Source organism: Clupea harengus, chromosome 21 (genome assembly GCF_900700415.2).
Source record: "Clupea harengus chromosome 21, Ch_v2.0.2, whole genome shotgun sequence".
Taxonomy (NCBI): domain Eukaryota; kingdom Metazoa; phylum Chordata; class Actinopteri; order Clupeiformes; family Clupeidae; genus Clupea; species Clupea harengus.
Window position 1 is genome coordinate 17,582,954 of NC_045172.1, and position 15,975 is coordinate 17,598,928.

General features: G+C 44.6%; 1 protein-coding gene across 2 annotated transcripts in view; it reads right to left on the reverse strand.

The window, feature by feature from the left end:
• The window catches only part of epb41l4a (erythrocyte membrane protein band 4.1 like 4A), a 43,150-nt gene that overhangs the window by 15,046 nt on the left and 12,129 nt on the right, over nucleotides 1-15,975 (reverse strand). For both annotated transcript variants that reach the window (XM_031558604.2, XM_031558603.2), the window contains exons 3-10: nucleotides 12,264-12,368; nucleotides 7,984-8,035; nucleotides 7,683-7,761; nucleotides 7,354-7,451; nucleotides 6,850-6,970; nucleotides 1,596-1,683; nucleotides 1,350-1,438; nucleotides 923-986 (exon numbers count right to left, since the gene is read on the reverse strand). In XM_031558604.2, coding sequence (XP_031414464.1) covers nucleotides 923-986; nucleotides 1,350-1,438; nucleotides 1,596-1,683; nucleotides 6,850-6,970; nucleotides 7,354-7,451; nucleotides 7,683-7,761; nucleotides 7,984-8,035; nucleotides 12,264-12,368 — 696 coding nt within the window. The remainder of the gene's footprint in view (nucleotides 1-922; nucleotides 987-1,349; nucleotides 1,439-1,595; nucleotides 1,684-6,849; nucleotides 6,971-7,353; nucleotides 7,452-7,682; nucleotides 7,762-7,983; nucleotides 8,036-12,263; nucleotides 12,369-15,975) is intronic.

Genomic DNA, 15,975 nt, shown 5'->3' on the forward strand with positions numbered 1-15,975 from the left:
TATGCAACTTTCATTCCTGTGTCATACAAGGGCTTATGCATGCATGGGAAACTGAAAAGCTTTGAATGTTATTTCTTTACAATTCATAGTTGGAAAGAGACAGATACTTGACTTCTGTGTGGGATGCTAAGCTGTAGTCTGTGTGCACATAAACACATGCATCTTGTTTGTGGTTCATGGATTTCCTATCCTCTGGAGGTTAATCTCTTCAGCCGTGAGGGCGCCCACCACACCATGATCAATAGCGGATTCCTTATTGACCTTTGGGCTTCGCAGCTAACAGGCTGCTAACAGACCTCTCTCAGGCATTTCCCACACATTGTGATAATGAACAGGAAACTAATGAAAGTCGTATGTCATCTATGTCATCTCAGGTCTTTCACACACACACACACACACACACACACACACACACACACACACACACACACACACACACACACACACACACACACACACACACACACACACACACACACAGACAGACACACAGACACACACACACACACACACACACACACACACACACACAGACACACACACACACACACACAGACACACAAACAGACACACACACACACACACACACACACACACACACACACACACACACACACACACAGCAGGATCAGTAGAAGCAACACAAGGTACATTATCACATTGCTGTGTTGTGTTCTGCTTGAGTGAGTTTTGATGTTGTAAGACTGAACACCCAACACCACACTGGTACACCAGAGACGTGCTTTCACTCTAACCCCTTCCAGCCAACACACACACACACACACACACACACACATACACAGACACACACAGGAATGAATGACCTGCTTCATGCCGTGACTCACACTGCTCTTCTAGGATTAAGGTGTACTCTTTTGCAAAAGACACTAAAAGACACCCAAGGAGAAGAAAAAAGACTCACATCTTTTCCGACGACACGGAGCTCAAATTGTGTTTCCTTAAAATAGACCTTTGTAATCCTTGGCCTGTAAACAAACACAAGACACAAGTTAGGACAGGTGCACTCTGCTATGGGCGCATGCAATGAAATATTTACTGCCCTGAAGGTCAAGTCCTTCCCTACAGCAAACCCACTTCCTGCTCCATAGCCCCACCTTGTGAGCTTGGTATTTCTCAACAGTCTTTATCTTAGAGACCTGTATCTCAGAAACAATACCCCATGTATTCAAAAAAGAGAGGTATGTATGATTAGCTGCAAATAGAGAATGAATGTAGAGAGATGACACTGATTCAACAGCAGCTTGTTAATAGTAGAAAAAGCACAGTCTCTCTCTGGCGTGAACAGAAATCTAATTTTCCACGGTATGTGTTGCCAACTTCACACCTACCAGAAATACTTCCCAACTTGTGTTTTATTCTTGTACACGACCACTCCGACTGGAGTCAACCCCAGGAAATACTCCGAGTGGCTCTCTCCCTGAAAAGCAAAAACAAAAATAACCACGGAATCATTAACTACAGAAAATAAACCATTTTACATGATAGCAACAATGTGATTGAAGGAGAAAAACAGATTTTTCTGCTACATGTTTATCCCAAAATAATACATATATTCATCATGTGTAAATACTTACAAATACTGGATGAAGATCAACTCCATACATTTCCAGTGTTTTGGCAATGGCTAAATAATTGAGTTCTGCTTCGGCAGGAACCTGACCCCTGAGAAAGAGAGGTGATCTCATTACTAGCCATGCAGAGATGGCATCTGGTGAACCAATGCATGCACACTGACACACACAAACACACACACAAACACACACACACACACACACACACACACACACACACACACACACTCACACACACACTCACACACACACACACAAACACACACACACACACACACACAGATGGACATGTATGCACACATACACAAATACAGGGAGAAACATGCATACACACACACACACACGTGCATGAACACACACACACACACACACACACAGGGGCGGTTTTTCCTACAGGCGGTATTGGCGGTCGCCTAGGGCGCCACTCAGAGGGGGGCGCAAAAAACTGCGCCCAGCAAAAAAAAAAAAAAAAACAAGAATTGTGTTTTCTTTTTGCTGGACAGAGTTTTTTTTGCGCCCCCTTCTATATCTCCAACCAATATTTTGACATAAAAAAAAATCTAACATTAGGGTAAAATGAGCCAAAAATCGAAAACGGAAGGGGTATGTACGTCCTTGGTGTTGTCAGAACATGCTAGCACAGTGAGGCGTTTGGTTAGAGTGTATGTGTGTTCAAGAAACTTTGAAGAACAAAATAATGAAGAGGCAAAAGCCATCCGGGGCGCAATTTAAGAAGAAAAGAAAGGAAGAAGAAGAGAAACGTGCCAAGGTAAATCCTTAAATCCTGTTCTAGCCTAGAATGAATTCCAGATAAGAAAACGTTCACGAATGCGTGAATTGCCCCCGGGACTTTAGTGGAGTTAAGAAGAAAAGATGTACCTTATCATTGAAAGTTTTCCTACTCCCTGTCACATAGTTCTTTAAGGATTTTACAGAGGCGGGTATATCAAAAATGATATGTCCATTTATTCTACATTATACAAAAAAAGACATGATTAAAATAGGGGCGCACATATAAAGCCAATAGCCAGTGCAACACTACACATATCTTACTCGTTGCATAGCACACCCATTAAGGAAGCCAAACACGGCAACTTGTCAACAAGTGAGGAATACTGGTAAAAATCCAAGTGTTGTATTGTCAACTTTAGCGGATGGATTGTAGCCTATGTAATCTAGCTAACGCTAACTAGCCAGTGACTTGTGACGTTCCTTGTTATTGCCATTCAGTCAAAACATCAGTTCAAGTTCAGCTGTACCGCAATTTGTGTCATTTTGCGTTATAAAAAAATGAGTAATCAAATTTGGACAGCTTTAGTTTTGGTGGAGCGAGCTAGCCAGTTTAATTAGACATGATTCAACTAATCAAGAGCTATGCATCTTGGAATAAAAAAATGTCAGGCTGTCCAAATACACCAAAATGCTTAATAACTACATAATAGCTCAATTTAACAAATTATGATAATACATACTTTTGTTATATCATTTTAGATTCACTTTTAGAAGACTAAGAAAACATTATTTGCATGCGATTGGGAAGATGACGTGGAGGTGTGTGTGTGTGTCCATCAACAGTTGAACAGGGGGCGTGGCCGGAGCGTAGTCCAGCACTGGCGTGACATTTTCTCAGTGATTTGTTATTGAATTAATGTTTGTTCATCGTCGCGATCGTTGTTGTGTTTATGTGAAAGAAAGCAGTCTTACAGGGCAAAATAGCGTTTGAAAGTTGCAATTCCGTTTTCGTGGGAAAAAAAAATATATATATATTTGGGGGGGGGGGGGGGGGGGGGGCGCCAGGAGTGAAGCTCGCCTAGAGCGCCAAATGTGCTAGGGCCGCCCCTGCACACACACACACACACACACACACACACACACACACACACACACACACTCACACACACACACACACAGAGTGTCTCATCAGCGAGTGAGTAGCTCCAAAGCAATCACAGTACAGTACTTGCACACAAAATCCAGGCAGATCTTTTCTTGCCTGGAGAGTTGCTTTCTACAATCACTGGCTGATTGGATGAGTCTAATGTCTAGTCCGCATTCAAAGCTTTGGTGTAATACATCTGTGCCACCTGTGTGTTTGCCTCCATTCCCAAGCTTGCTCATAATCCTCTCCCTGACCCTTTGGTTTCCTTCCTACACCAGGGTGAACATGTCCTATTCACCAGGGGTGAAATATGGAAAGAGGGCACACAGAGAGCTCTTTTTTATTTAACCAAGGTCTTAATCATTAACTCTCAAAAGTTATCAACGTTTTTTTCTATGTAAACATTACTGAATTCCTAGAATTCCGTTCAAGAACAGACTCAACTGACGGACAGTCTTCAGGTGGGGGAAAATTACTGAGTGACAGAAACACACTAGATGGCCTTTTCCTGCAGTCCGTCTACAGCACTCGCTTATTGTGTAGAGAAGAGCTAGATAGGGATCACGGGTTTCTTTTGCTCTGCTCTTAAGAGACTTAAGAGACTGATCCTGCACCCTGATTACTTTTCCCTTTTCCAAAGCACACAAGTAACATTGATACCGTGCCACCATCGTGACACAAATGTGTGTCATTTATAAAAAAAAATGAAACATGTTAGACAGCTGCCCGCTCTGTGGCAAAAAACGGCAGATCAGCATGCAGTTAAGCATCTCTAGGCACGCATTTCATTCCTCCTCATCCTTCTCCTCCTTGATTCTATCCTGATCCATCTATCCTCTGCCCCTCCCCTATAGGAGAAACAACAACAAACAACCATTCTTCACTCATTTCCCCACTTCCATTACCAACTCCCTGCAGACGGCCGCCTGCGCTGGAGCAGAGAGATGATTGCGAGACGTCCTGTAACAGACGAGGAGACGAGAGGAGTGCGGGCGCTGGTGGGTTATTTATGATGGTCCCTGGAGAGGCTGCAGATCTCCTGGAGCCAGAGGCTGAGTTCGGTGGGAGACGGAGTCTGAGTGTAAAACGATACTGGCTGTGAGGCTGCAAACCTGTGATGGTCTGGGGATGAATCCGTCCGGCTCGGATTCACATCGAGCCTGAAGGTGTTTCTGTACAGCTCTGTGCAGTTACAATCAGTGGTAACATCTGGGGCGGGACACTGTCCTTATTCTTTAACCTACAGTAGCGACATATTGAAAATGCTCACAAGCTCAGTGAGGAGCAGAGATCAGCTGTGTGTTGGTTTATCCCTTCTATCCTGCTAGGCTAGTGGAGGGAGAGGCAACAACATAGAGAGGTGATGGTGACAAGGTACACAACAAGGCAAAGGACAGATCTTAGGCTCTGGTTCCTGAAGCTAGTAACATCATCCATAAAGAACATATATAGTGACCATTCCTCGTTCTGACTCGATTTTTTTTCTCATCTAGCCTATCTGTGTTCCTCCCCTCACTCTGTCATCCATCTTGGCCTCTGTGAACTTGGCACCTCTCATATCTCTCTGTTTTTTTCTGCTGCCTCACCTCGCTTTCCACGTATGAAACATTCAGACCCCACATCACCACACACACCAACCCAATCCATCAACGTGTCTGTCATCCTAGGATCCTCTCTGTCTCATCCCTCTCCTTTCCCTCTCTCTCCTGTCTTGCTAGCATTTCCAATTTGTGCGGTGATCCCCTCCCCGACTCAACCGTTCTGGCCCGGTCCCCCTCATTTAAAAAACAGGCACCTATCCATTCCTCCACAGCCTTGCCCATCCATCAACTCCTCCATCCCTGAGTGAGAGAGTGTTCTGCGGGGAGCTGGCAGAAGTATGAAGCCATTCCAGCTGATCCCCAATCAGTTCCAGGACAGCTTTCCATGACATCCCTGGCACCTCCGCATGTGAGTTTAATTAATGAAGCAATCTTGAGGGCAGGTTTGAGACTTCATACCAGGGCAGTGACAGACACTCAAGTAATGACTCTGAGCCCAGGAGTGGATAGAAGGGTGGATGTGAACACTTTAGAAATGACTCAAATCAGACACACTTGCGACTTAACTGGCCAGAGACAAATTAGAAGAAGGGAAAATGAGCGTCTTGACGTCTTGACGTCTTGACACGGTCAGTGACACATTGGGCTATTTCACTGGTAACTCTGATATCTTATGGATGTGATAATGTGCTGAAAAAATGCAGCAAGTTGAAACTTAAAAAGGCATTTCTAACTATTATGTTTAACCTGAATAACTCATTATTGGTGTATGTATCCCAAAAGCTGAAAAGATGCTTGATCTTTTTGACTGAAAAGTAAATGACAAATGACTTCCAGTAAGTTGCGGACAGTTCTGTGGTTCATTTTGTAGCTTCAGGCATGAGGTGTACACTATCCAATATCACAGACACTGGTCATGCCCTGAGCACGAAAGGGCATCTAAAACATCAGGTCTGAGATGTCTACTGAAACTACTGAATTGGGTTAATCATTACTTAAGGAGTGCAACCAGCCTCCGAAACACAGGAGCATTCATTCAGATCATTCCCTCCCTCTCTCGCTTTCATGCTCCTTTTCCCTGTCTCTCTCTCTCACTTCCACTCATTTGTTCCCCGTCTCTGTTTCTCTCCTTCTCTACTTTCTCTGTTTCTCTCCTACTACCCCCCTCTCACTCTCTGCCTCTGTTGCTTCCTGCTTGACAGTCCTGTCTCTTCTCAGGCCCGTCCCCGTCCCTGTCCCCGCACCTCACTCAGAAGTGTGCCAGACAGGTGAGGGAGACGGCCCAGGACAAAGCCGCCACCGCCTGACAACATCCTTTCAAGAGAGCTCGCCTGACGTCTCCCATTACAAAGGTGTGGAGTGCAGCCAGGGGGAAAGAATCCGTATTATCTTTACACAGCATTCCGAGTCTGTGCAGTATATTCCCATGGCTCAGAGGATCCATTTTAGCCCTTAATCTGCAGAGAGATCTCCACATGAAGGCTGTGAAGGCACCATGTGCTCTCCAGGTCCTGCTCATCCTTAATGGTCCACTGCTAATGCACAGTGGGTCGACAGATGTGTAGGGCAAAGTGAAATATGCATCTGTCTAATGTAATTTTGATGGTAGAGAGCAGACATTTTCCTGTAAGAGAGAGGCACTGCTTCATATATGAAAGTGGGGTTATGTGTAACTGTTCTGACTGGAGAAGGAGGAGTGAATGTAGACAGCTAGAAAGCAGCACGTCTCCCAGGTCCTGTTTCAGCAGCAGCCCCTAATCTGTAATCTGTCGCTGGGGTGAGATTAGGGATTAGGGATTGTCAGAAACGAGCGGAGCAGAAGGTTTTTCTTTCTTACGTTATAGTTTTGTGAACTTGCTCCACAGCGTCTTCCAGCTCCTTCTTCTGGTCGGGGACGAACCGGTACTCCGATACGTAACCTGCCAGGTGCTTGTAGGGGTCGTAGTCTCCCAGTTCAGCTATGGGGTGAGAGGTTGAGAGGGTATTACACACACACAGAAACACAGAAGCACAGAAATACTCCCAAACACAACCATGTCCACAAACACAGGCATACTAGCAGCAGGGACATTCATTCACAAACACAAACACAAACACACACACACACACACACACACACACTCACACACACTCCCACACACACACACACACACACACACACACACACACACACACACACACACACACACACACACACACAGCCTAAAGACCAGAAACACATATTTTATACTGTATACCACGTAGAATAATGTACTTCTTACATGGCATCATCTCATTCTTTAGATGTACAGAGTAAGAGCTTGGTAGATGGCAGTGTGCGTTAACGCTGGTAGGCTCTTACCCTGAATGGCGAGGGCAGAGAGCTGAGTGCTGACGTCTAAGGGGCAGGGGAGGCGGCCTTGCAGGACATCCTGTTTCACCTGGAGGAAGAACTGGTATCTGAAGGGGAAAAGAAACGGCACATGAAAGGTCTCACACACACACACACACACACACAAACACACACGTACGCGGGCAAAAAGCAAAAGCTGAGAGACCAAATCTAACGTAGAAGCCTATTGTAACCGAACATGCGTTATACACTACAACTTATGCTTTATATGCAGTACATAACACAAGAACTCCTGACCTCTGTATGTAATAACCTGACTGTTTAAGTGAAACACACACCTGGTGATCTCCTCCTTAAGTTTGCAGGGGTCTTCAGCATAAAACTTGACACCAAAGTAAAGAGTGTAGGGAGGCCCTGCTGTAGCAAGAGGAATAGACACATGTTACTAGTTACTGCTCTCTAACCTAATATCCATCCATCCATCTATATATCCATCCATTCATCCATCCATCCATCCATCTATCCATTTATCCATCCATCCATCTATCCATCCATCCATCAAACATTTCAAATAAAATTGAAGGATCTAATATTAAAGCCCCACTAAAATGTAGCCACAAGATGGAAGTTCTTACTTACTTGTAATTAGGTCTTTATGTTCAGCCAGTGTTTTAGAGGAATCCAGCCAGTACTATAAAACACAAAGAAACACAAATAATGATCAAAACGTTTCAAACTACCGGCACTGGGCAAGCATTGTGAGGAGATTTACATAGCAACAGGTGCACTGCAGCCCATAAACCTCTTCTCCTGACAGGCTCCGCCAGTGCTGGAGGAGGAGGAGGAGGAGGAGGAGGAGGAGGAGGAGACCAGGCCTTTTATTTCCTCCAGTAGCCTAATCCCTGGTGGAGAACGGGGAGGTGCAGCCATGCTCACAGTCACAATAATGTGTGGCCCATTAAACAGCCCCCTCCTCCTCCTCCTCCTCCTCCTCCTCCTCCTTCTTCTCCACTTCCTATGATGGGCCTGCTCCAAATTTTGTGCGAGAGTCATTAAATTTGGCAACCATAAAACATGGAGCTTGAACAGGTCACAGCATGTGGCCCAGTAAAATACAAAAAAAGAAAAAAGAAAGACATTTTCCCACTAGCTTGTAATACATGTAGTTTCCTTCTCTGGGGTAATGTGATTGGTGAAAAATGTGAAGTGTTGAAGTGTGCCAGTCTGCCTGTGCAATGTCTCAGAGACATAACTTTACAATGCCTGCTCCTTCTTACAGTTGTCAAAGTTTACAATGAATGAGCTCATGGAATTTCTCAATTCCATGGTCTTTCGCAGACAAAGAAGTTATGACAATGATCCTCCACGAACCCCTTAGCTGATGACAGGAATAATTTGTGACTTTCATCCCCCAAAACTTGACAGTTTCTCCATTTCCCCTCGTGCTATCAGAAATAATTACTTCAGGACACTAGCCTGCCCTTCCTACACACCAGGAGAAACTAGTCAGCTTTAAATACCATTTGCCTCCCTCTGGGGAGAGTACATGATAATAATGTTACCATAATCATCGAAACTAAGCTCAAGTATTCACATGTAGAAAAAAAAACCTGCACCATGACAGCTTTGAGTGAATTCTGTGTTGCCTGCTCGAGGTTCCTCCGCTCCTCCCCCAGCTCAGCAGAGAGGAAAGCTAAATTTAAAATCGGATGTTGTTTATTTCACAGAAACGTTTCCCTGCTAACAGTCGCGTCAGGGCCTGTGGTGTTGCTCCCTTTTGCAAACAAACAAACAGCAACAACAACAACAACTCACTGTGCTGTTTTCCTTTTCCTGCACTTTTAATAACCAACACAAACAGGATGCTGACATCCTGCAAACATTACATATGCAAACATTAAAGAATCCACTGACTTCTCAAAGGCATGCCACACACAATCAAGATTCAGAGCCTCTCCTTCTCTCCCGCTCACTCTCTTTCTCTCTCTCTCTGTTTCTCTCTCTCTCTCTCTCCCTCTCTCTCTCTCACTCTATCTCCACCTTCTCTCTCCCCTGTCTTGTCTCTGACTGGAGGGGAGAAGCTGAGTTGGCACCTACGTTCTGCATATTTCTGTCATAAATTAAAAGGCATACTTCCTCATGCATGACTTTGGCTCAAAGTGCTGTTTAAAATGCATTTCATGTATTTTGTATTTTCAAGAACTGAACAAAGGGAAGGAAAGTCAACCGTGGAGATGCTTGTGAAAAACAAGACTCTTGCAGACTGTGGGTGGCTGTCTGCTACGCTTTGAGGTGCTGCAGTAATTATTCAGTTACAGAGTTCTACTGGAGTCTTCTCTTTTTCCGTCAGTTCTACTTACAGGAGCACTTCTATATGTTTGAAGAACCCTTCAATTTAAATCTAAAATGGCTAATCCTGATTAAGCTTTAAAGGCTCATGGAGGTTCATGGAAGCTTTTTCCTGTAAGGACAAGCCAAAGAGCTCATAACTTGTTGTAGCTAGCACTTCTTAGCTCTGCAAGATAATCCTAAAATGAACTACTACACAACATTGGAGAAAACTGAGATTTTAGAACAACTTTTAGGCATGTGTGGCCAGTGAAAAACTGGGACGTGTGTGTTTGTGGGATTCAATTCCTCTCTGGAGACCCTCCACATAGGGTTCAGAGTGCTGACTAATACGGGTCTACAGGGAGGGTGATTACGGCTGGCCATGACTCGATTAGAATAATTTAATTGAATTGCTGGGTCTTATCTAATTTGCCATAATCACAGCAGTGCAGCTGGTGTTCTAGATCTAGACAATGCAAATAATGCAAATAGGGGCAAGAGGTTGGAGAACACCTACTAGACATCACCTAGATATCAACAAGAGTTTGGAGAACACCTACTAGACATCACCTAGATCTCAACAAGAGGTTGGAGAACACCTACTAGACATCACCTAGATCTCAACAAGGAACGTATCGTATATATTGTGTTTTTTGGTTCTTATGTGTAGTACTTTTCTTATGTGTAGTACTTATTTGTGTTTTTATGTTTTATGTTATGTGTAGTACTTATTGTGTTTGTATGTTTTTATGTTTACTGTATGCACCTTCACACCAGAAAAAATCAATCCAATTATGATTCTGATTCTGATTCTGAACAAAAGAAGCTGATTCATTTTCAGGACTATGAAACAATCTTCACTGTAAAGTTGATAACTGCTTTTTTGTTGTTGTCCAAAAACATCATTTTTTTTTTCAGTCGCTTTCGGCCCATCTCATCAGACTCACACATTGTAACAGATGGAAAAACATCTGGGAGGGGGGGGGGGGGGGGTAGCAGGCCTACGATAGAAATTGCTTCATCAGCAGTGTTGAAGAATTTATAGTGCACTATAACACAACTCCAGAAACAAAGACCTTGATTTACAAGCGCTCTATTTATGCGCTGTGCCAAAGCGCTCAGGAAAGTGTCATGGGGAGGAGCAGAGATTACCTTGAGGGCATTTTAAACCCGCTCAACACAAACACGATAAAGGCACAGATGATATTATTTTATTGACATCATTGTGCTGACTGAGAGGAGGATGAGGGGAGGCCGAGCGTTTGAGGTATGATGAACAGTATGATAGATTCTAAAGATTTGGCGTGGGCCGAAAAACGACGGCAGAAAGATTTGCAGGGTGTCTATCGTTCAAGATTCACACTACTTTATGAATCAAATGCAATATACACTGTTTCTGTGGCAAACTGTGTTACATTCATATCTGGCAAAACAGTTCAGTTTGAAGTGTTCATGCAACACTTCTAACAAAAGAGCATCATTTCCTTAGCTGTTTGCTTGAGCTTGACCTCATTTTTGAGTTACTTTGAACAAAAGCTTTTGCTCGCAGATACATGTAAAATGGACTTGATATGGATGGTCTGAGCTTTGAACAAAGGTAAACCACAGCTTTGACATTTGATTCTAATGCGATCCTTACTATAGTGGTGAATCGCACAGAAAAATGTGTTGAAAAATGAGTGATTTTTTTTTGTGATTTTTCCATCTGTGAGACATGAATGCATACTGTTCCATCTCTCTTTTGTTGCTGCGGACCCTTTTGCCTTTAAGTGCTGTACCCTTCCCGTCTCCTCTTAGTCCTTTTCAGTGAGTGTCATCGCAGCCATAAATCCAAACAGAGCCGACAAGCCCCAGAAGGTTCTGCTTCAGACTACGCCCATCTGTGTTACCGTCAGAGGGGGTGGGGGATGCTGGGATATCACGGCTCTGCTGTTATGTGGGGCTGTACATCGCCTCATCCCATCCCATCCCAACCTCCCATCCCAAATTGAGCCCAGAGGCAAATGTAATTATATTCTCGCATCCTCCCAAAGCGCCTTCTGCTAAGAGGGAGAGCGGCAATGACCCCCTGCTCTACATCATCTCTGGCCAAAAAAAAAGAGCTTTTCTCAAAAATCCACCCAACACATCAAATCCGCTGTCATAATTTAGTCCGCAGTCCCCTTTTCCCTGTCAGACTGTCACTGCGCATCACAGCACCATCACTCTCTTTGAGGTAATTACTGCAGTATTGAGCTTGATGCTTCCTCTGCTCACGGGGCAGGAAGAGTGCAAGCATGGTGCCCTAACGCAATAGAGGCACTGATGAACAGAACTGACATGATTGTGATCTATGCTGGATGTATCCAAGGTGAAGAGAGAGTTTTCAACGTTATCCTAAAATACTATCCTAAAAAAAAACAACCTCAAATGCGTCCCGATATATTCAACGATTCCTTATCCACCACATTCCATGTGTACTTGGTTGGTTTATTATAACACTGTCATAATGTAACGCTATGATAATGCTCTTTATAACTTGAGTCTATAAAAATCTTGGGTCTTTAAAAAAAAGCGTAAAAAAGATTTATGCTTTTTGTGGGACTCACCGTTTGGTGGCTCCGGTCACAGTAGCGCAGGCCAAAGTAGTCAGTCTCTGCCAGGTTCACATGGCTGAGCACCACATCCAGAACCGCAGACCCCTTTGTGGACTTCTATGGGACAGAAACGGAGAATGGGGGAGACATCAGTGTCATTACTGTCTACAAACAAACGGCAACGGCAACATGAATGTGTTGGAACATTTTGCAGCACATTGGGATGAGGACAAGTTAAACAAATACACATTGGGGCAACTTAGCATTTCACAGATGTGCCAATTTGAATGAAGGTCCGAGGGAGACACGTGATACTGTTCTGACAATTTAAATACTTAAATACCGACAACTTACATTCTACAACGGCGTAATGCTAAAATTCTTATTTAACATTTCATAAGGAACATAATAAATATTAGCAACAGATCACAGCTTCTGATAAACTACTTACACAAAAAGTACAAAATAATAACCTTATTTTAGATACGCCGTGAGCGTGTAAGTCCTCAGGCTATACACAGTTTTTAACATTTATTACATCACAATCCTGCACCACCCATCGATCACTGTGCAACAGAATTTGTCAGTCAGATGGAACACTGAGGATGTTTCACATTTTAAAATCTTAAACCCAATCCCGTCAGGGAACGGGGTTCCAGCACCTAATTGTGGTGCCTGAATATGAACAGATCCCTCAGTTAACTGGAGTATTGCTCCAGGACACAAGATAGAGGAAGCGGGGAAGGCGCAGCGTACTTGACACTGATAGGATCTGACATCCCAACCACAACTCTATGATCACTCTGGTTGTCACTCTTGTGATAAAACTCTACGCCCAAGGAGAAGTTTGCCATTCACTCTGCACATACATATCTTTCTGTCAGCTTCCTCTTGCTTTCAATTACAACACACAGCTCCAGAGAGAGGGAATCCGCCCCCCCTGAGTGAAAAAGTGAGTTCTCTTTTAGGTGTACAACGAAGCTTGCCCTTGGCAGATGCAGACAGACTTCTGTGTATCTGTTTGGACTTGGCAGCCAGGGAATGCAATCTGTGGCTTTGTGATAAGCTATGTTACTGTATACAGCATTTAGTGCTTCACCACAAAACCACACATCAAATGGGCCACACACACACACACACACACACACACACACACACACACACACACACTGTGATTTGTACCTGCTGTGGCACGAGCATACATGTAGAGTACACACCTCACTCTCACTTACAGTGTATTACACAGTCTGGTTATTTTCCTTACAGAAAAACCTTTAAGGGCTGAATTCCTGTTGAACGTTGAACTCTGAGCCTCTTCAGCTTGTGGTGCACTGCATTGACCTTGAAACCTCTGTAGAACACTTTTGGCTTTTAGCATTAAAGGAAGTTTAATCTATTGAAGAACTATTTCTGCCAAGAGAGGGTTTCATGTAGAACCACACAGAATACAAATCATTCTTTGCTATAACAAGAAAGGTATTCATGAAAACTTGATGTACCTGTAAACAGGTCAAATCAAATGAAGGCACTTAAATGATGAATCTCTTCAAACCGACGAGTGATTATAAATTGAGTGAGAGACTTCCTTAGAATTGCTGCCACGTACTGAGACAGGCAGACTGGTTACAGGGAAAACGATTGTGTCGGTGATAGAGCCTTCCCTCTTTGGCCGGTTACATGATTGCAGTCTGCAGTTTTCATCTGGACTGTTCTGACCCTTCACTCCTAAGCTTGATTAAAAGGGATGATAGATCTACTGTCATCCACTGGAGAGAGGGACACATTTTTCCCCCTCTTATTCCCCCAGTTGGTATGCGAGGTATGGCTTCTTTGAGTTCCTCGGTGATAACAAGTGTGCCGTGACTGAGAATGTTCACACAGGTCAGTGGTAGAGGGAAACTTTTAATTCACCGTACATAAGCCTCTCTGATCCTTATCATAACACTAGCAGAAGGGGGAAAGGATGCTGTGTTGAAACATCTTAATTTACATGGCAGTGCATTGGGCTCATCTTTCCGCACCTCGTTAATCATGTCACGAAGAGCCGCCCATCTTTTAAAATGGTTGGGAAATGTCAAAACAGGCAATGATCTTTCGGGTGAGGCCTGGATGGTAATTATGGCAGGCACTATGCACCTGAGTGGTGAGTGACAGAGTAATAAAACAAGCTAGGCACAAATCCAATTGACTGGAAGAGGCAGAACTATTGAGGCATTTTGTCTTGCTTACGGAACCAAATACTTCCATCTGGACGAAGCAGTGGGAGTCTCTAAAACTCATTAAGCAGAGATGCATGGGAGTTGTGGTAGAACACATGATTTTCAGTTACAAATCAGAGCAAATACCCTGCAATTTTTCCCTTGCATGCACATGTTGTCTAAACAGCACACCACCGATGATCCTGCTCTGTCTTGGCTATGGTAAGGGCAGCGACTACATTGAGCAAAAGAGGCCGAGAGGGACGGACGACTGAGCAATGTGTCACGAAGCGTGCTCTTGATAGTTTATGCCGTTTGACAGTTTCTTTTCACTTGCATGTGGACCCGACCTTTTCAACCCACGCGTGACACGGGATCCGTTGAAGACGTGTTTCTATGATGAAACATTTTCTTAGCCTCGTACGTTGCTGTGCCAGCGAGTGCCAGCGAGTGCCAACCCCCATCCCCTCCCTCCCGTCTGCCCACATCTCCAGAACTGTCCTTCGCCCTGTGCCCGCAGATTCCTCTCTCTCTCAGAGCACTGTGCCCAAGTCTAACTAGGCTAGAAGGGGGGGGAAAGCTACGGGCACGTTAGCTCAGATTCTGGTGGTGCTAAACTACGGGCACGTTCGCTCACATTCTGGTGGTGCTAAACTACGGGCACGTTCGCTCACATTCTGGTGCTGCTAAGCGCTGCCTCCCTCCGCACCAGGAGCTGCCACACATGTCATTAGAGCGGCGCGGCAGAGAACGTGAGAGGACACGCCTTTTCAGGTGACTCCTACTGCGGTGTGCAGGAGCCACCCGCTGGGCGTGGGCATTGGTGCAGGATGACGCAGGAGAAGGGATCTGCTTTGCGGTCGGGCAATATGACTCCAACGTCAGGCTGCAGGAGAAAGAGATGTGGCAGCTATCATTGGAACCCTGGATTCGGCTGCAGAATGTGTCTGCTTAACCAGGTGAGGCCTGTAAAACAGTCATCATTCTGGAAGAATACGTTTTAACTGTCTTGGTTTTGTTTGTTGTGTTATCGTTCACATTATTGTTGCCTTCTAGACAACGCTGCGTAAACCAGGTTCATTCACTGTGGCAAGTACAAAGCTTCAGGCTAACAATTCTCTCACACGCCTACAAACATTAGCACAACCCCCCCCCCCCCTCCACTCCTTAAAAATTGTGTGGCCAAAGGGAGAATGACATAATTGTGCTGAATAGATGCTACAAGCGCTGACAGCTGACACTGGCATGACACACGGCTGAAAGCGTGACAGGAACCTCTCCGAAAAAGCCTCGGATGGAAACCTGACCTCCGCTAAGCTCGCCACTGCCCTGAGGGGGCTTGCGTTCTCCGCGCAGGTTCACACGCACTCGGCTCCTCCAAAAGCCTATAAACAGGGTGGCCATCAGAGTTAGCGAGGTTCAGGTTACACCCTGGAATCACGAAGAAGGATCTAGGGGTGTGGGGGGGCTACTATTCTAAACCCCTGAAGTCTCCTGGGTGTAACCTGGGTGTAACCTGGAGCCAG